Below are 22,150 nucleotides of genomic sequence, written 5' to 3'. Positions count from 1 at the left end.
CGACCCGATCTTGGGTATGTTTTTGAAAAGCATAGCTAGCCAGCTATGGTTGCAAGTTCCATCGTTACCTACAATGGTGGCCAAAATGATTAGAACACTAGTATTTTCAGCAGCTAAAAAATGGTTTTAAGTTATTTCTATCTTACATTTATTTGCATTAATTGTAATAATCCAGTGAGATTTTTGTCTGTCAAAAGCCAGTGCTCCACAGAGATCTGATCTCATCATCATCCAGTCTGTCTGGAATGACTTGAAGACACAGAATAAACTGAGACTCAATCCAGAAGAACTGTGGCAACGTCTCCAAGATACATAGTTCAACGATTTGGTGTTTCCCGAATCCACATTTCCAATGAACATTCGCAAACAGTATCACAACATTGTGTGGCTTGAACTACAGCTCTCAACCTGTGTTTGGAAGCATAGTTTCTTCTTAAAATGACAGACACCTGAGCAAAATAAATTGAGCAAAAAAATCTATATTTTTCATTCCATGTATGTACAAATTTAATTCTAAGTCTTTTAGTTTGTTATGAGAATTAAACAGTTTTATAAGCATGTGCATACAAGCTTTAGTCCCATGAGGAACCCTGAACTGACATGAGGGAACCAGCCAAATAATAGACAAAAAACATTGAATCAGTCCTCAGATGCCATGTTCATTATTTACAGCATTAATCTGACATTAATTTGATCTCAAACTAATTAATCAGCCAAAGTTATTACTCCACCACCTAGGTGCTTGACATCATTAATGACCATTTTAACCAACATTGTGTGAATGGCGGATGTGTGACAAAAATCCTTTTCAGGAAAGAGTCGTGATTAGCTAGTTAGTTTCTCCAACAATGCATCGCACTATGGTAGCGAGTTACGTCATTGTTTAGGCAACGCACCCCAGAACAGTTTTTTTGCATTAGTTGATGTACGTTTTCTCTTCAGTTTTTCTCTGACGTTTAGATTTAATGTTATTGTCCCTTCACTTTAACCGAGCCTTGCACTTTACAGTAAATTGACACTTAAGATTTAAGATACGAATAAGATTTAATAACGTTTTATGGAGACAGTAAGTTTTTATTTGAATACTATTTAAGGTTTAATCTGACATTAATGAGAAGGGAATGGGATATAGATGAGAAATGCACAACTTACAAGCGATAACAAATGGATTTGTAGGTCACTTAATAACAACACAACAATTCATGCTGCAACAGCATGCACAGATCAAAATAAAAACGTCAAACACATTGATTAAAACAGAGGTGTTTACTTTCATTCTGTCTAGAAAGAAAAAGATAAGATATGACAGAAAATATCAAAGTGTTTATGTGTCCTGTCTTTGATAAAGATACTTCCCTGACTAGATCGATACTTTAATCAGGACACAAACACAGGACTGATTTACTTCCACAAACTGCAAATTATTGATCAAATTTTCTCTACTGGAGCTCAAGTGAGTGCAATATGAGTGACATTTTTTTTTTCACGCTTCCCCCCCAGTGTGAAAAAAGTAGGCCTGAAAACAGCAGTCCACAACTAAATGATAATTTAGCCAACTAATTAATATATACACAACTAAAAATATAGTTTATTTGTAAAAAAAAAAAAAAAAAATTTTTACTTATTATACATTTTATTTTTAATAATTTTATTTAAAATATAAATTCAACAGCACATCACAGATGCTGTCCATAAATTAACTTTTGCAACCAGAACTTCTATGCAAAAGTTGTAAGTTTTAGTTCAACTCAAGTTGTTTATCTTACCAGTTTGATGTATTGCTGTCTGAAAGTTCAGTTCAGTCTCCTCCAATGCAGTTCTATGTAACTCAGAAATTAATAATCATAATAAATCACTCATAAAAGGTCACAGGTGCAGATATTCCTATTTAACTGATGGTTAGCCACAAAATAAAATTGAGACAACAAATTCATTCATCTTCAATATTTCAATCAATACATATAAATATACATATGTCATATTATTACTAAATTTACTGAATTAATGAGTTTTACTCACATTTCGGCTGAACAAAACAGCAGGCCTTTTATACATAAAAGGTCAACGCTCCTGCATTCGTCTTTACAACCTGGAAAGGTCAAAGCATTACTCAAAGATTTATCATAATGCAGATAAAAACCTACACAGATAATCCATGGCAAAACTGATTATGTCACAATGCAGGGTGGCACACAAGCTCATCACTCTCACTGGCTGTGTCCAGCGACTGTCACTGGCCATATGAGCAACAAAATTCTGTCTTGGAAATAGCAAACTTGAATTAAAAAGCCATGACAACACTTAACATCATTTAGCTGTTTGTGGGTCAGATTTGAAAGGTTAGACAACAACGTCTGGATCAAAGCAGCTTAGACCCAATCAAACATTTCCACCGCAGCTCTCCTCTCCACGGTGGAGTAAACACTAATCGCGATGACAATGTTGATAATGATTATGATAATGATGTCATCCAGGACTACTAAGCTTCCTCAGTGGAATGGATTATAGAGGCATGCCAATCATAATAAAAACGACTAAAAAAAATATTATGTAATTTCATTTACATGCATTATTACTATTACTATAAAATGTCATTCCTAACAGCATGTTTATTGTTATATGCTATTATAATATCCGAATTGCCTTTATTTTCGCTCGCCATTGTATCCAAAATTCTGTTAATTAATGTACCGTAAGCCACTATATCTAATGGATGGATCTCAGACACAAAGAGACACACCAGACACCTGCGTAAACTTCTACACACGGCAGCCCGAATGAAAGCAGCACTAATTTGTTTTGACAAATGTTTAACCGGCCATTTTACAAAAGACAAACACATAAACCATTGTTCTGTGAGGGACACAGATGGAGTGCTGGCATGACATATGTATCCTGCTGTGCGACATGCAAAACTCTGTCTAAAATGATTTCTAAATATTCTATTTCTATTATTATTTCCCTTACAAAAAAATTAACCATGGTTTTATTATAGTAAAAGTGTGGTAACCAATTTTTTTGCCGAATTGATTACCATTTGTATAACTACATTTTTACTACAAATAGCCTAACATTTAGTTAAACGATGGTTAGTGTAGCAAAACCATGGTTAATTTGTGGTTACCATATGGATTAACTTCACTAACCATGTTTTTTTAATTAATTTGTAGTAAAACCATGGTTCATTTTCCTAATAAGGGATTATCCACCTTATTTTCCCCATAAGAGTGGGTATGGCCATTTGTAAATTTAATGTGTCTGGCTTCCGGTGTCATCCGCTTCCAGCTATTTTTAGTTGTGCTCATTTTGCTGCTTGATATTGCAAACTTGTGTTTTTACCACATTATTATAAAGTATTATCTTAATTATAAACACACTGGGTTGTAGCACAATCAATTGTACGGTTTTTATTGCACTTTGTCATCCTCCTCGCCACGGCTAATGAAGCGGAAGTCTCACACATTCACAGAAAACAGCTTACTTACTTAATAAATAAGGTTTTTGTAAACCCATATTAACTTGATCTTATACAATTATATACATTTTAATTTAAAATCTTGGGGGGAAAGAATAGCTAATACTAGGAAAAAGAAAAACAATCATGAAAATTTCAGTAACCGCTAAAGTCAGTCACGCATCTTCCCGCTCGCGAACAAAAATGGCGTTGAAGTAATCATAACACCAGTACTAGCTAGCACTTCGAGTCAAACTGTCCTTATTTTTTCCACTTTACTACAGATTCACAAAACTTCTTTATGACAGTCGGTGCTTAGCTATCTGTGCAAGGAACGACAATGAAAATGCGTATAAATAGTATGCCAAATACAAAGTCTTGAGAAATGGACTTGATACGTACGTGTTTGACGTGCATAGGCCCTACTGTGCAGTTTTTGCGTGCATATGATACGCAATTTGTTGGCGTGCATATGATACGCTGTTTTCGCGTACATACCATACGCATCTACCCCACAACAACCCTAATCCTACCAATTGCGTATCATATGCACGCCAAAGTCCATTTCTGCGTATAAATAGTATGCCAAATCGAAACATAAACACGTGCTACTGATACGCACTTTCATGAGATCGGTGATTCGCACAGTGGACAAAAATTACTATTTATTTAATTTATTTAATTAAAAAAAATAAAAAAATAATATTTATATATATTATTTTTTGTCCACTGTGCGAATCACCGATTAAATAAGCGATTTAATATGGCAGCGTACGTTCAAATAACGCAAGATTTAAACCTCCATCCTTCAGCCAGTCGTGTAAAATGTCACACCCACCGTCAACAGGACGAGATTAGCACTCCCGTGGATTGTTAGGGTGAAACTAAAGCGGACAGATATACAACCGGTGGAACGATGACACGCCACTGGCTTTATACAGCCAAATTCACTAACTTTAACAAGTGATGTTATTATAAAGATAAGCGTTTTCAATAACCCCAGGGTAATATAATGAAACGCCTCATATATTAACAGTAATAACGCGTCGCTGTAAGCCGCTTTAAGACTGCGCGCAGGTGGATGGAAATAGAAGCGGTCGAGCTGAGATGTGGACCTGACAGAAAACTTTTGCGTCAAACAGCGAAGAATGAACAGCGATGATTTTAGAGCTTACTGTGACCTTCTTTTCTCCTTTAAAGACAGAACATAACGGGACGCAGTTCCAAAGCGCTTCGGAGTTCAGCGGAACTTTCGGAGTGTTCAGAAACGCGCAAATAATGGCAAAGAAACGGGTTTTATCGGTCAGTTTTATCAAGGGATTCCCAGATGACAGGTTATTATAGAGGCAGACATGCCAGCCAACCTCACCGTCTCCAGCCACACCACGAACTACAGCTTCCCAGCGCTCATCTTCGGGATATTATTGATCATTATCATCATCTGCGGGAACGTGCTGGTGTGTCTGAGCGTTTACACGGAGAAAGCGCTGAAAACCACAACCAACTACTTCATAGTCAGTTTGGCTGTTGCTGATTTGTTTTTGGCTGTTCTGGTCTTACCGCTGTTCGTGTATGCAGAGGTGAGTCAAGACACTTCATTTCCTAGATATTTCATATAGGCTAATATTGTATTACAGCCTAATATTTACAATGCTTAAGGTGGCAAGAAAACTAACAGGTTTGTACCTACATTAAAAACCTGCTAAGCTGGTTTACCTGGTGATCATCTTAAATGACGAGGTAAAACCTTATTATTGGTACCACTGTAAGTTTTGACCACTTTCATGCTGGTATAGCTATTGTCTATACTAAACCTAATTTATTTCAAGTCAGCTATATGTAATAACGTGATTTCATTCAATATTTCTGGCTTAAAAACAATTAACAAACTTTGGGGGGGGGGGATAAAAATATTAATACATGTAAATGAATTAATTTTGTTCATGTATATACTTGCATATATAAAACGAATTGCATGCAATATTTATGTAATTTTAAAATATTTAATTTTGAGTGCATGTATATATATATATATGCAATATTTAATTATTAAACATTTATTAATAAATTCATAAATATAAATGAATAAATTATACGTTAGTAATATATTTAAATATTAAATTTTTATATATATCTATTTTTGTGTATACACATACACTTATATACACAAACAAATAAGTTATTTTAATATTACATTTTTAGTGATTTTAGAGTTGAATTTTTGTTGTTTTGTTTCAACAGTAATTGAAGTAGCTTGCCATTAACTATGGCTACCATGGTAACGGTAATCAGCGATCTTTCATCTATTTACTTGATTTTAATTAAATTCTTAACCGTTCGAATAAACAGCTATATGAAACTGTTCCATAACAGCGCAAAACAAACTTAGCATCAATACTCAATTGTTACCCTTCAGCGAAACACTTTGCAGACATGCATTCATCCGGCCCCCTCCTGCCGAGACTGTCTGTCTCCGCCAGAGCCGGACGTCATAAACACACATCGCACAATACGCATTGTCTGCCACCCCGGGATGTGGGCGCGAGGTCCGAGACCAAAGAGGCCTCCAAAAAACTAGCGATCGGACATTCCATTCAGGCATGGATTCGGGGCCGCGCTGGTTACCGAGTCCCCTAGACTGGATACTGAGGGCCCCAGACAGCAGGGACAAGATCACCGGGAGTGAAGCAAACGGCTCATGGTGGTCTGGCTGGCTCTTCAGGCCAAGTACACGGAGAAAATATGCTCCAGTGAGTCAGCTGTAGCTTAATTACAATTTTACATGAGCCCCCTCACCATAATCTCATGGCTTCCACTTGTAGGGTGAATGTGGCTCATTGGCATGGGAGAGAGGCCATTACCAAAAAGCAATTAAGAATCTGTCCTCTTCTCCAGGCCAATAATTAAAATGCCATTAAATCCTCCTCTCTGCTGTTTTATCTCTTTTTGTTAGACCACGGGATGCGTATCAGATACTAAATTACCATCAGCCCCGGAGCATGTGGTGTGTGTGTGTTTGGTTTGGTTGTTGTGACAACGCCAAGCTGATAATAGAGAAATTAAGATTCCACAGTCGTCCGCTGTGGCACTAAGAACACGAGGTTAGGGGAAGGTGAAAGAGGTCAGAGAGCCATGGGAACGGAGGGATTGGAAAAAAAAATGGTGAGGGTAAAAAGAGGCATGGATGATAGAAGCAACGAATGTGTGAGGAGTTAAATACGGTGATGATTTTCTCTCCTTCTCAGTTCCAGGATGGGGTTTGGTCCCTCAATATGACCGTATGTGATGGACTGATGACCATGGATGTGATGCTATGCACCGCCTCTATATTTAACCTCTGCGCCATCAGCATAGACAGGTGGGTCTGACTTTAACCTGTTGCACACAATGCGTCTGCGCCTGCGGGACACACGGTTATTATCATAAACAACAACAAAAAATTTTTTATAAAATAAAATTTTACATATATAAAAAAAAAAAAAACATGAAGAAAACTAATTATTATTATTACTAAAAAAAACTGTTAACTAAAATAAAAGTAAATATTAAAAAAATTAAACTTATTTTATTTCAGTTAGCAATAAGCATAACTTCCCTTTTTTTTTTAGTTTAACCCGAAGTACTAAAAGGCCTCAAACTAAAATAAATATTAATAAGAACAGACTTACTTAAATAATATTAATAATAATAATAGTGAAAAAACAACAAAATTATGAAAACTTCAACTAAAATTAAAATTAAAATGGAATATATTAAAATAAAAAATGAAATTATATAAAAATATCAATTAAAAATCTGTAAATAAAACTGTAAAATAACGCCCATGCATTACAAGTTTTGAAAGGTGTGTCATGGACTGCTTTCCACATTTTTTAATCAAAGTCATCAAAATAATTAAATAAATTTAAGTAAAACTTAAATAATAATAAAAAATATATATATATATTTTTTTTATTTATATAAATATATAATATAAAAGTATATTTTAGCCTCTTCAAACACTACACACTTTGTACAGATTCAGTTTGGACAAACTCTGCGCGATTAAAAGATGAATATCCATTTGCATGTAAATGTAATTCCCAACCAGTGTTATCAATGAGATACTATAATAGCTTTTGTAAATATTTAAAAAATGTATATTTTCCATTTTAATTTTAGTTAAATTTTTGTAATTTAGTTTAGCAGCTTAGTGTTTTGCCATTATTATTATTATTTCAAAAACGTGTCTATATATCTTTTGTTAATTGTTAGTTCAGTTTTAGTTTTAATGTAGTACATCACAAGTTTTTAAATTACTTTTTATATTTTATTTCAGTTAACTTATTTATTTAATTATTTAAAATATTAAAAGCAAATATTTTCTCACACAAATAAGGAAAACTTATAATAGTTTTAGGTAAATATAATAACCCTATTCCCAACCTTACGCAAATTCGATTTCATGCCAATATACAGTAGTTTGCAGCTACTTCTAATAAAAAATTATTTATTTACAGTCATTATTAAAGAAAAACTCACTGTGGTAACCCAGAAACCACTTTATTTTGGGGATAAGAGTTATAGAAATGCTGTGTGAAGGGCACAAAATGTGTAAAACAGGCCTTCAAAGTCTGATGCTTGAACTCATGGCAATTGAGCCGAGGATTGATGAATCAAATTCATGCAGTACACTGATTTTGCACAGCTAGTTTTATATTTTGGAAGCTGTAAGGGTCACAGCAGGTTACCTTCCTAATTGTGGGTCTGTTTGAAGACACGATGAAATAGCATTTATAATAAAAGTGGATTCCTGCTATGATTAAAAGAACAGAGAGACGGGTAGAGATAGAGACTGAGCAAATGTGTTCAGAATAACTAAATGGCATTAAGTTTCATGCTTTACCTCGGAATTACAACTGATTCCTCATTTAGACGCTCCTCTGCTGTCCTGCCGTCGCTGGCCTGGCGATTCGAGTCAACCGCAGGGTCATTAAGATCCCTCCTGCCATTCTGTGTGGCTCAGCAGAAGGTGTTTTGAGAGATTAATGAGATATACGCTCAGGACGGCACTCTGTAGAGATACAGCAGCGTGAAACTTGTTTTGCAAGGAAAGGCTGCAAACGCATGGCTTGGCAGAACTCGCCACACAATCAGCATGAAAAAGCAATGTGTGGAGAGCAGATAGACGGACCGCCGTTGTGTGTAACAGCTTCATGCGGCAGGAGTTGTTTGAAACCACGCTCCTGTTTGAAAACATACCCAGCCAATAATAAAGGCACATGGCGGTTTCTATCACTGATATGATGATTATATACAGCTTTGAGAACCTGTTAAATTCAAAGAGAACTCAACTCAAATTTGTTTATAAAGCCCGTTTAAAACCATAAAATGCACCTAAGTGCTGTACATAGATAACATAAAACTCTAAAAGTCATTACAAACAGCAAATCATCCAGTTATTAAATAACATTTTATGCATGAATCTCAAATATATAGGTGTATCGCACAAATCAGTCTACATTTGCACCCCTCAAAATATAAAATTGTATTTTGCATAAAGAAAAATATATATGTTATATTATAAATAATACATTATAAATATAAATAATGACAAGCATTTTTTGCCCCAATACATAAATACATACAGAATTATATATATATATATATATATACACACACACATATGTATGTATGTGTATTTGTGTGTACATAAATATATTCTATTTAAAAAAAAAAGAAAAAAAGGGAGACACATACAAAGGGTAAGTGGGCCGTGTGGGTGGGCCGGGTCCCTGGCCTGGGCTGCACTACACGTCTCACCTTTTTAATGCATCACAAATTAGCTGAGACATATACAATATATACATATATATATATATATATATATATATATATATATATATATGTAGTATTTGTGTGTGTGTGTGTGTATATTACGGTGATGCATTGCTGCCACACACGTTATTTTTTCCACTCAATTATGTTGTAATAACGAGGTGTTATGTCGTTTTAACTAGATATTTTCTCGTTAAAACGACATCTTTTCTCGTAATAACGAGATATTTTCTTGTTAAAACGACATCTTTTCTCATAAAACGAGATGCTATGTCGTTAAAACGACATAATTATCTCTTTAAAACGACATCTTTTCTCGTAATGAGATGTTTTCTCGTTAAAACGACATCTTTTCTCGTAATGAGATGTTTTCTCATTAAAACGACATCTTTTCTCGTAATAACGACATATGTCATAAAAACGATGTGAGTGAGCTAAGCGCTGCTGTCGCCACAGTCCTGACACGAGGATCTGCACACTGCTGAAGTTATTGAAATACACTGTTTTAAATGTATTTTAATGTAATGGTTTTAATTGTAGTGGCATGTTTATTAGGATTAATCTCCAATCTGTCTAGTGCTATCCAATAACTGCACTCAGACCCATTGGATATGACTTATTAGATCAAAACAGTTATTTTCGAATAATCGACTCTGGGCTTGGAATAGCTTATTTTCTTTATTTGAATGACTTGACTTAAGTTTTATACTGTATATAAAACGTAACAATAATAAAAACCTTCATTTAAAAACTGCATGTTGTGTTTACTTGTGTTATCTTTGACAAATATTTAAATTTGTTTGATGATCTGAAACATTAAAGTGTGACAAACATGCAAAAAAATAAGAAATCAGGAAGGGGGCCAACACTTTTTCACACCACTATATATATATATATATATTAAATCTAAGGGAAAAAAAATCAATTTCTCAATGTTGATTTTAGTGTGAAATATGACCTAGACATTTCACTGGTTATGTTAGATTCACCCTTACGTTAACCTTCTGTAAACTGGAATCACATTATAAAACACACACAAGTTGAATATGTGTGATATTATCTGATTAGCAGTGGAAGGTTCAGGGGAGTATCAGGTCAACACATAATTGGGTCAACTCAATCAGCGAATCAGAGATTCGAGCAGTGGCTTAGCTAGCATATCATGATAAAAGCAAAGTGTTCATCAGGGTCAAGAAAATTTGGATGTTGATTTAATAGCTTTGCATGGACTGTCTTTGTAATACCTCATATGGTTCCCTCCAGGTTCATCGCAGTCTCCGTCCCTCTTAATTACAACCGCAAACACGTGGACCAGCGACAGATTGTCCTGCTTTCCGCCACATGGATCCTGGCCTTGGCCGTGGCCTCCCCCGTGATGTTCGGAATCAACAACGTCCCCAACCGGGACCACAGCGAATGCAAGCTGGAGGACAACAACTACGTGGTGTACTCCTCCGTCTGTTCGTTTTTCGTGCCATGCCCCATCATGCTTTTGCTGTACTGCGGGATGTTCCGGGGCCTGAGGAACTGGGAGGCGGCGAGGAAAACCAAGCTGAGGAGCAGCATGCAGGCCTGCAGAAAGCTTCAGGAGGCCGCCGCGTCCCTGCAGCCGCTGTCTGGCCTGCCGCCCCCTCTGCCGCCCGTGATCGAGAAAGACCTGAGTGACATTACCTTAGAGGAGCTGGACCACGATCACTACCCCGATCCTGACAGCCCGGATCCCGTGTCCATGCTCGCATACCCCGCCAGGAGCTACAATAAAGATCAAAACCAGAACCAGCAAAGGAAGAGAGCGAAAATAAACAGGAGGGAGAGGAAAGCCATGAGGGTGCTTCCTGTTGTAGTAGGTAAGCTGATGTGAAACATGTGGAATATAACACTAATATAAGAAAAGCAGAATTAAATAATGCACTATATACAGACGTAGAAGTATAGAAAACAACTGTAATTGTTTAAATGAATGTAGAGATATGTTATTTACAAATGTACAAATTTCGGATTCTATGTATAAATATGTCAGTTATGATGGACAATGTATAGTTACGAACTTTTAATTGTTCAGGCTGAATATAGCCTGCGAGAAAAAAATACTTTTTTCTACTGATCAAAAATTACGAAGAAAGAAATGGAGGCCAGCATCTACTGCATCTGAAATGTTCAATTTCACTTATAAATCGTCATCCAAAATCGTTATGCATTATGACGAAGTTCAGGGGTTTCATGTTTTGCATCAACTACTCACTTTTCGGTCTCACTGCTGTTGAATTTTCAGCTTGTGATTAGGTTTACAACAAATAATTAATAAAATCTCTAAAAATTTATGAAATTATTGATAATGAATTAATGATAAAGAAAAAGCTGAAAATTAATTATCGATCAGTTGGGTCTATGCACTTTAGAGTAGTGAGGGGGAAAAAAGTTGTATTGTTATTATTAAGAAAAAAATATTTTAAAATAATAATAATAGTAATAATAATAATTATTATTATTATTAATAATATTATTATTAATTATAACACATTTTTATTTTATAATTTGAAAAATAAATGATGTCAGTCACAGACCTTCCTGCAGCAAAAAAATATAAACTTAGACTTTACATTTTACTTACTTTTGTCTAAATGTTACAAATTCAGAGTTGAATTTGAGTATTTTCATTTTTCAAAACAGCTTGCACTAACAGTGATTGAGTCTAAACTAAACAGAGCACACCCAACTTTATACCCCGAAAATTCTTTACTTTGAATTACTTTGAGCTACTTTGAAGTTATATTATATTAACATTTATATTTTAAATCATTTTTTACATGTTTTTATAGCCTTCAATTTGCAGATTTTTTGAAGAGGAAATTACCATGACATGTTTTTCAGAATTTCTTTTTAATTAAGTGAAAAAAAATTTTTTTAAATTAATTGACGGTCCACTTAACAGAGCCCAACCAACATTCTAACCTTAAAAAACTACTTTGAATTTATAGTAAAACCTTTATTTATTTATTAATTTTTTTTTATAGCTTTTTTTTTTTTACAGCCTTCAATTCAGTTTGTTTGAAGGAGAGAATGACCATGACATGCTTTTTCAAAAAAATTACATTAAAAAGTTAATTAAGTGTTTAATTTAAGCAATTTTGTGTAGCAATCATTCAGTTAGGTGGTCTGAGCTGTGCCCTGGCAGTTAGCAAAGAAACATTTTTGCCTAAAATGTATTTAGTATGTATGTATTATTTAGGCAAAGGAATTTAAAGAAAACAATACAGTGTTTTCTTTATAAGGAACAAGGAATTTATTTTCTAGTACATTTTCAATACGATGCCATAGAAGAACCTTTTTGTCTAAATGGTTCCATAAAGAACCTTTAACATCTGAAAAACTGTTTCTGTTTCACAAAAGCTTCTTTGTTGGCGAAAGAAGGTTCTTCAGATTATAAATAGGTAAGAAAGAGATGGTTCTTTAAAGAACCTTTGACTGAATGGTTCTTTGTGGAACCAAAAATGGTTCTTCTATGGCATCGCTGTGAAGAACCTTTTAAGCACCTTTATTTTTAAAAGTGCAGCTCTGATTCAACCATAAAATGCACCAGAATAAAACTGCAGACGCGCATTTACACGTCTGCTCTCTACACTATCTCTGTCAGAGGTGTTGTGATCTCAAAAAAAGAAAAAGATTTAAAAAAAAAATAGCCTCTGGCTTCTAAACTGGGCTTGGAGGAGTGATTACAAACACTCTTTCCACATGTGCTGAAACGAGGAACTCCTCCAGCCCTCATTGGCTAATCATTCCTCACCAATCCTCCAATCCGATTATGATGTAAGCCTCACTTTAGTCCAGCAGGCAGAGTGGGGGCAGCCGTCACATTAAGACATGCACTTATCCTCTTCACGGGTTCCTGGGAGATGCGCCACCGATGCACTCCGTACAGTACTGACAGTACTTGCCAATCCTTTCACCTCTTGTCAACCTGAGTACAGACGAGAGAGAGAGAGAGGGACAGTTAAAGGTCAGGATTTCCACAATGCACATTGCCAGTCATGTTCAAAAGCTCAATCTCAGATCAAATGTTTCATTTAAAACATAATTGTTTGTAAAATAAAAAAGCATAAAAGCCAAAGTACTCCAAATTGGACCCCATTGACTTCTACAGTAATGCCATAGAAGAACCGTTCTTAGTGTGAACATTTTAATAATCTGAAGAACCTTTTTCCACCATTAAGAACCTTTCGTGGTATAGAAATGAATGTTAAAGGTTATTTGTGGAACTATAGATGCCAATAAAGAGTGTAGGAAAACAAGAATGGTTCTTCTATGGAATCGCTTCAGAAAAACCCTTTTGGAAACGTTTTTATTTATAAAAGTGCAGAGATAAACGTTAATGTCCTTTACGGGGACTTTCAGCAATCCTACCTGTTCTCTCCTTCCTCTCACTTCTGACGGATGACAGATCTGTGGAACAGACAGGTCATATTTCTGACCAGAGCGACCCTCCGTTACTTCTGTGCTTCTGTCTGGAAGCTCTCGGAGTAGAAGTGAATCAAATACCTTATATCTGTGATTGGAGATGCTTGCTCAGTTTAGAAAAATTATTGTAGTTACGCCTGCCTCTAAAAACCTGTAAAATGAAGTGGACAGAGTTAGATGCTCACTGTACTGTAGCATAAATGTGATCCTGTAGGTTCATTCACACCAACAGACAATATCGTTTGCTTATTATAAGCATGCCCTGCAGTTATTTGTCTGCTGTTTTTAATGCTATAAAGCTGGGTAGATTCTGATTGGCTGTCAATGTTTTTATTGCTGATCAGCTGGGAAAAAAGTTCTTAAAATGATTCCAACAGTGTTGTTCCTCTGTCCAGTGTTGCCAAGTCTGTGGTTTTCCTGCGAAATTGGGCTACTTTTACACTGTTGCTGTAGGTTGTTTTTTTAGTCTGCAGGTTAAAGCGATCTACCCAGAAAACAATTTCAACAGAGGGGAAAACTGTGGAAAAAATATAATTGGGCTAGTGTTGGGATAGTTTTCAATAGCAATTGGGATGGTTTAATTTTGCAAACCTGGCAACCCTGTCTGTGTTGTTAATTATAGCTGTAGTCACAGAATTAGAATGATTTTTATTGATCTTATTGTTCTCATTAGTTATCATCCTAGGCATGAACATATGGAAGCCCGTTTCCACCACTGAATAAAAAATAAAAAAGGTAATTGCAACTTTTTATCTCACTATTCTGACTTTTTTCTCAGAATTGCGTAATATAAACTCGCAATTGCGAGTTAAAAAGTCATAATTGCGAGATATAGTCACAATTCTGAGAAATAAAGTCAGAACTGCGAGATATAAACTCACAATTCTGACTTTTTTCTCAAAATTGCGTGATATAAACACAATTGCGAGTAATAAAAACTCGCAATTCTGACTTCTTTTCTCAGAATTGCGAGTTTTTATCTCGCAATTATGACTTTATAACATGCAATTGCGAGTTAAAGTCCAATTTTGAGGGGGAAAAAAGACTGATATGTTCTCAGAATTGCGAGTTTGCAATTTATATCTCGCAATTCTGACTTTATAACTCGCTATTGCGAGTTTATCTCTCACAATTCTGTGAAAAAAAGTCAGAATTGTGAGATAAAAAGTCGCAATAACCTTTTTTTTATTTTTTATTCAGTGGCGGAAAAGGGCTTCCATATGAACATGACTTTTTTTGTTCATGTTTTTTTTTTTTTTTTGGCCATTTGATTTTTAGTTTTTGTGTCTAATAAGCTCTAAAGCTTGTTTACACAGAGTATTAACTGTAAAGAAAATTAAATCTATATTAGTGTCCACACCAACATACGACAGTGTTGTATTTATTATAAGCACACTGCATTTTTCTCGTCTGCCACTTTAAATGCTGGATTATGGATTCTGATTGGCTGTCAATGTTTTTATCATTCAACAGCCGAAAACAAAATTGTTCTGAAAGTGATTCAAACAATATTGTTCAATATCAATTATTAAAACATTATAGTTATCATTATAGCTATCGTCCTTGGTATGAACAGGACTTTTGATTATGGTTAGCCGTTTGATTTTTTTTTTTTTCAGTCTTATGAACTAATCAATTTTGCGGTCCTTTCACACTAATAATGATAACTATAAAGATAACGATAACTCTATTAGCGTCCACACCAACAGACGATAATAATCTGTTTATTATAAGTGCACACTGGAGTTTCGTCGTCTGCCTTTGTTCTGAATGTGATTCCAAAAATACCGTTCCTCTATGTTATTATTGTTATAACTGTGGACTATTCTCATAGAATTAGAATGCTTATTAAAACTTAATAGTTATTATAGTTACGGCCCTTTAAACATCTCATGATGGTTTCCTTTCAGTGTTAAAGTATTGTTTTTGAGACAGGAAGTTAGGGTGGGACACATTTTTAAAACGCCGGTAGACTTTAAAATGAATAAAGACACTTCCCTTGTAACCAATTTTTGTGAATTGATTGATCGCAATCAAATGAGTAACGAAAGGAAATAAATTGCAAGAATTAGGCCATCTGAAAACGCATTTATAATTTGAGATGTTGTCATTCTGTCGAGCATTTAATTGAACAACAGTTTATGTAAATAACGTGTGCATTGAATAATTTTCCACCTGTCATCTCCAGGTGTCTTCCTGTTCTGCTGGACGCCATTCTTCGTAGTGCACACGATGAGGGCTCTCTGCGAAGACTGCGACATCCCCAGCAGCGTCACCAGCATCGTGACCTGGTTAGGCTACGTCAACAGTGCCCTCAACCCTATCATCTACACCGTCTTTAACACAGAGTTCAGGAAGTTCTTCCGGAAGTTCTTGCCGACTCTGCCCAACTGCTGCTAGCCTGAACATGCTCTCTGCTAACGGTTTACGAACAAAACAAACCCAAAAGTATAAATGAACCAGACAAATAACGCTTACATGTAAATACAGCACGTTGTATGAAACAAGTATGGTTATAATGCACTAAGATGTTTGCTGCCATTACGTTTTTTATTTTACGGTTTAATTTCAAATGTTTACATTTTGAGAGTTGACATCAAACAGACTCTTTCATGAAGCGCAAGCAGGATGAATTTGCGTAAATCTTTCGTAAAATCATTCTTGCATAAACTGTGACATTTCATTAAATGAAAACAGAACAAATTTGTGTACATTTTTGCTTATCGTGTGTGTACACCAAAAGCGAATTGAATATTCGCATTGTGTTATTTAATCTAGATTACCTTTGCGTTTTTCACGTCACTTGTGCGAATAAAAAAAAATCACTCATGCTCTCCTCCATTTTCTGTTACATCCGGACGTGTCAATAAGCTCTTCTTCACTGATTGGCTTGCGTGACAACACGTCATGCGAATTTTCCTGCTCAAATTGAAATTTGTCTACTTGCGCGAAAGACACGATTGCGCACATTCACTACAATCGCGTTGCCCAATTTGCGTCATTCGCGCCACCCAGTACAAATTTGCGTCTATTCAGATCTTTGCATTGACTTTGTATGTAATCTAATTGCACAAATAAACAAATTCGCTTTTGCTGAGCACACACCATTATAATGACAATGTTTACACAACAGAATGAATTTCTTTGTAAAATTATTCAATTTATTTTCCTGAAAATTGTTTGTTAAACATTTTACATAAATTGTGGCGTTCATAATTTTCATGTAAATAGTTCATAAAACTAGTGCTACATAAATTTTTACAATCATAAAATGCATGCAATTCAAATGCATGTACTTTAAATTGTTCGTACAAATTATTCTTACATGGACTGGACTGCTGTACAATGTTTACATGCGAGAACAGTGAAGAAACATGGAGTAATGCAAAAATACATAGAGAATGCCGAACAAATCAGGAAGAACTTGGTTTTGAGTTGTTGCTATCGAATCTGACAGTTTACGCAAAAATGGCTTTACGAACAATTTCAACATTTCATTCTGTTCGTGTTTCATAAACGAAGTGCAGTTTATGCTATGAAGCTTCTATGACAGGAGTGTCTGTGGAACGGTCTGCCGTCTACGATGACCTCTCTTTGCCATTACTGTTCTCATGTGATACGCGAAGGAGCTCGTCCTGCGGCCCATAAGCCTACGAGTCAAAGACGCTCATTTTATATCTGATTGCACTGACTTTCATCTGAGAAAATAAATGCAGACAAGAACTACTTTGTGCTGATGTCCAAAAGAAGAGATAAAGACATTGAGGTCGCAGAATCGACGCCTTGTTTTAGCGAGCCCAAATATCTGTTAATTTTATATATTCACCTAGCGAAAAACATTTTGGATGAAAAGCCCGGAACTAAGAAGACCGTGACTAGGAGTATTACTAAAGAAGAATGTTGAAAAAAAAAAAGAACAAAATAACATCAAAGTTTATTAATGCTGACGCTGACAATTTTTGAAACAATAACTGAAGCGAATCGGCCAACCACATGAATGAATCTCCAATGTGGAGATCAAAACTGAATCAATGCAATCAAAAGTGGTGAATCGGCAAACAAATCTGATTCAGGATGTTTTTGCTACGATTCTGAAGAACTTTACTGTCAACTTGTTTGAACGCTGAGGCAAATGTAGGTTAGCTCTTCGCTGGCAATTGTTTTCATGCCTTTCATGTTATTTGTACTCTTCAGGTCATGCAGTGTTCATTAAAATCTGAGTGAACCCGGTTACAATGTCTTTATACACTGGAAGTCAGTGGTTTGAGTTCTGTGAATATGGTGTTAGAATGTTAAAGCAATATTTAGCATTTGTTTTCTTTGGATTTGAATGATTGATTTCACTGCTGAGCCCACATTGTACATGGTATGTTTGCTGCTTTTGATAAATTAAAAAAATATTTTTAAAATACAACTGAGTTGATCATAGAATAGATCAGCTTTATGGGCCATCAATATATTCCCATATATACTGAGGGGACTGCAGAATTCTTAAAGGAACAGCGCACTCAAAAATGACAGTTCAATTAAAAGATTTGTTTCTCCATCTAAACAGATTTGGAGAATTTAGCATTACATCACTTGCTTACCAATGGATCCTCTGCAATAAATGGGTGCCGTCAGAACAAGAGTCCAAACAGCTGTTAAAAACATCACAATAATCCACAAATATGCTCAGATCAAGCACTGTTTACAAGTGAAAACAGTCCAAAATAGCCCTAAACAAATATGTTGGTGGATTTTGATGTGAGAGGACCTTTTCACTGGAGGAAGCATTATTATTATGGATTATGCACTCATATTTTGGCCACAGTTTAAAGTTAAAACACCTTAAAGGGATAGTTCACCCAAAAATGAAAATTCTGTCAATTTTACCCTCATGTCGTTCCAAAACCCGTAAGACCTCCGTTCATCTTCAGAACACAAATTAAGATATTTTTGATGAATTCCGAGAGCTCTCTGACCCTCCATAGACAACAAGGGTCCTACAACGTTCAAGGCACAGAAATGTAGTAAGGACATTGTTAAAACAGTCCATGTGACATCAGTGGTTCAACCGTAGTTTTACGAAGCTACAAGAATAAGTTTTGTGTGCAAAGAAAACAAAAGTAACGACTTTATTCAACAATTCTTCGTGAAATTACGATTGAACCACTGATGTCACTTGGACTATTTTAACGATGTCCTTACTACTGTATGTTTCTGTGCCTTGAACATTGTAGGACCCTTGTTGTCTATGGAGGGTCAGAGAGCTCTCGGAATTAATCAGAAATATCTTAATTTGTGTTCCAAAGATGAACGAAGGTCTTACGGGTTTGGAACGACATGAGGGTGAGTAATTAATGACATAATTTTCATTTTTGGGGCGAACTATCCCTTTAATGATGGATTTGTTTCTTGCAAACTACTTACTTCACAAGATGTAAGGTGTTATGGACTGTGGTGTGGATTATTGTGGTGTTTTTATCAGCTGTTAGGACTCTCATTCTGACGGCACCCATTCACCGCAGAGGATCCATTGGTGAGCAGGTGATGTAACAATAAATTTCTCCAAATCTGTTCAGATGAAAAAAACTCATCTACATATTGAATGGCTTATTTTCATTATTGGGCAAACTATTCCTTTAAATTCGGGAAGCCATGACCAAGAGAAAACAAGACAGTAAGTAATTATCTGGACGTGCATTATTAAAGCAGAATATTCCATCACTATTAATTATTTACAGTCTGTCAGATTTGCATAACAAGGCTTTTTTTCCCACATGCTGATGACTACGCAGGTATTCATTTCAATAAAATGTCATCATCCTGCCCCGTCATCTGTCTAATGTTTCCTCCCTCATTCTTTATGCGAAGAAGTTTATTTTTTTACTCCAAAAACATTCAAATGTAATTTCCTTAAAAGTAAAGCTGAGAGTGATATCAAGGTCAAAAGGAGATGGTGACGTGTGTCCTTCGGTGATGCAGGGGGCTTCCTGTTCTGCTGGACGCCATTCTTCGTAGTGCACACGATGAGGGCTCTCTGCGAAGACTGCGACATCCCCAGCAGCGTCACCAGCATCGTGACCTGGTTAGGCTACGTCAACAGTGCCCTCAACCCTATCATCTACACCGTCTTTAACACAGAGTTCAGGAAGTTCTTCCGGAAGTTCTTGCCGACTCTGCCCAACTGCTGCTAGCCTGAACATGCTCTCTGCTAACGGTTTACGAACAAAACAAACCCAAAAGTATAAATGAACCAGACAAATAACGCTTACATGTAAATACAGCACGTTGTATGAAACAAGTATGGTTATAATGCACTAAGATGTTTGCTGCCATTACGTTTTTTATTTTACGGTTTAATTTCAAATGTTTACATTTTGAGAGTTGACATCAAACAGACTCTTTCATGAAGCGCAAGCAGGATGAATTTGCGTAAATCTTTCGTAAAATCATTCTTGCATAAACTGTGACATTTCATTAAATGAAAACAGAACAAATTTGTGTACATTTTTGCTTATCGTGTGTGTACACCAAAAGCGAATTGAATATTCGCATTGTGTTATTTAATCTAGATTACCTTTGCGTTTTTCACGTCACTTGTGCGAATAAAAAAAAATCACTCATGCTCTCCTCCATTTTCTGTTACATCCGGACGTGTCAATAAGCTCTTCTTCACTGATTGGCTTGCGTGACAACACGTCATGCGAATTTTCCTGCTCAAATTGAAATTTGTCTACTTGCGCGAAAGACACGATTGCGCACATTCACTACAATCGCGTTGCCCAATTTGCGTCATTCGCGCCACCCAGTACAAATTTGCGTCTATTCAGATCTTTGCATTGACTTTGTATGTAATCTAATTGCACAAATAAACAAATTCGCTTTTGCTGAGCACACACCATTATAATGACAATGTTTACACAACAGAATGAATTTCTTTGTAAAATTATTCAATTTATTTTCCTGAAAATTGTTTGTTAAACATTTTACATAAATTGTGGCGTTCATAATTTTCATGTAAATAGTTCATAAAACTAGTGCTACATAAATTTTTACAATCATAAAATGCATGCAATTCAAATGCATGTACTTTAAATTGTTCGTACAAATTATTCTTACATGGACTGGACTGCTGTACAATGTTTACATGCGAGAACAGTGAAGAAACATGGAGTAATGCAAAAATACATAGAGAATGCCGAACAAATCAGGAAGAACTTGGTTTTGAGTTGTTGCTATCGAATCTGACAGTTTACGCAAAAATGGCTTTACGAACAATTTCAACATTTCATTCTGTTCGTGTTTCATAAACGAAGTGCAGTTTATGCTATGAAGCTTCTATGACAGGAGTGTCTGTGGAACGGTCTGCCGTCTACGATGACCTCTCTTTGCCATTACTGTTCTCATGTGATACGCGAAGGAGCTCGTCCTGCGGCCCATAAGCCTACGAGTCAAAGACGCTCATTTTATATCTGATTGCACTGACTTTCATCTGAGAAAATAAATGCAGACAAGAACTACTTTGTGCTGATGTCCAAAAGAAGAGATAAAGACATTGAGGTCGCAGAATCGACGCCTTGTTTTAGCGAGCCCAAATATCTGTTAATTTTATATATTCACCTAGCGAAAAACATTTTGGATGAAAAGCCCGGAACTAAGAAGACCGTGACTAGGAGTATTACTAAAGAAGAATGTTGAAAAAAAAAAAGAACAAAATAACATCAAAGTTTATTAATGCTGACGCTGACAATTTTTGAAACAATAACTGAAGCGAATCGGCCAACCACATGAATGAATCTCCAATGTGGAGATCAAAACTGAATCAATGCAATCAAAAGTGGTGAATCGGCAAACAAATCTGATTCAGGATGTTTTTGCTACGATTCTGAAGAACTTTACTGTCAACTTGTTTGAACGCTGAGGCAAATGTAGGTTAGCTCTTCGCTGGCAATTGTTTTCATGCCTTTCATGTTATTTGTACTCTTCAGGTCATGCAGTGTTCATTAAAATCTGAGTGAACCCGGTTACAATGTCTTTATACACTGGAAGTCAGTGGTTTGAGTTCTGTGAATATGGTGTTAGAATGTTAAAGCAATATTTAGCATTTGTTTTCTTTGGATTTGAATGATTGATTTCACTGCTGAGCCCACATTGTACATGGTATGTTTGCTGCTTTTGATAAATTAAAAAAATATTTTTAAAATACAACTGAGTTGATCATAGAATAGATCAGCTTTATGGGCCATCAATATATTCCCATATATACTGAGGGGACTGCAGAATTCTTAAAGGAACAGCGCACTCAAAAATGACAGTTCAATTAAAAGATTTGTTTCTCCATCTAAACAGATTTGGAGAATTTAGCATTACATCACTTGCTTACCAATGGATCCTCTGCAATAAATGGGTGCCGTCAGAACAAGAGTCCAAACAGCTGTT

At 35.7% G+C, this 22,150-nt stretch overlaps 1 protein-coding gene across 2 annotated transcripts; it reads left to right on the top strand.

Moving 5' to 3' along the window:
- Window positions 1-4,338: 4,338 nt before the first annotated feature.
- LOC107726856 (D(4) dopamine receptor-like) lies at window positions 4,339-20,492 on the top strand. Of its 2 annotated transcripts, none has more exons than XM_016536559.1 (4): window positions 4,339-5,034; window positions 6,700-6,812; window positions 10,535-11,118; window positions 19,694-20,492. In XM_016536559.1, exons 1-4 carry the CDS (start codon window positions 4,807-4,809, stop codon window positions 19,903-19,905), a joined length of 1,137 nt encoding a protein of 378 aa, XP_016392045.1. In that variant the 5' UTR covers window positions 4,339-4,806; the 3' UTR covers window positions 19,906-20,492. The 2 variants fall into 2 exon arrangements, with proteins under 2 accessions (XP_016392045.1, XP_016392044.1); XM_016536558.1 differs by lacking the exon at window positions 19,694-20,492 and adding an exon at window positions 15,915-16,713.
- The last annotated feature ends 1,658 nt before the right edge of the window (window positions 20,493-22,150 follow it).

Source organism: Sinocyclocheilus rhinocerous, unplaced genomic scaffold (assembly GCF_001515625.1).
Source record: "Sinocyclocheilus rhinocerous isolate Xijiao unplaced genomic scaffold, SAMN03320098_v1.1 scaffold2863, whole genome shotgun sequence".
NCBI classification, from domain to species: domain Eukaryota; kingdom Metazoa; phylum Chordata; class Actinopteri; order Cypriniformes; family Cyprinidae; genus Sinocyclocheilus; species Sinocyclocheilus rhinocerous.
This window is presented reverse-complemented; position numbering and strand designations above follow the sequence as displayed.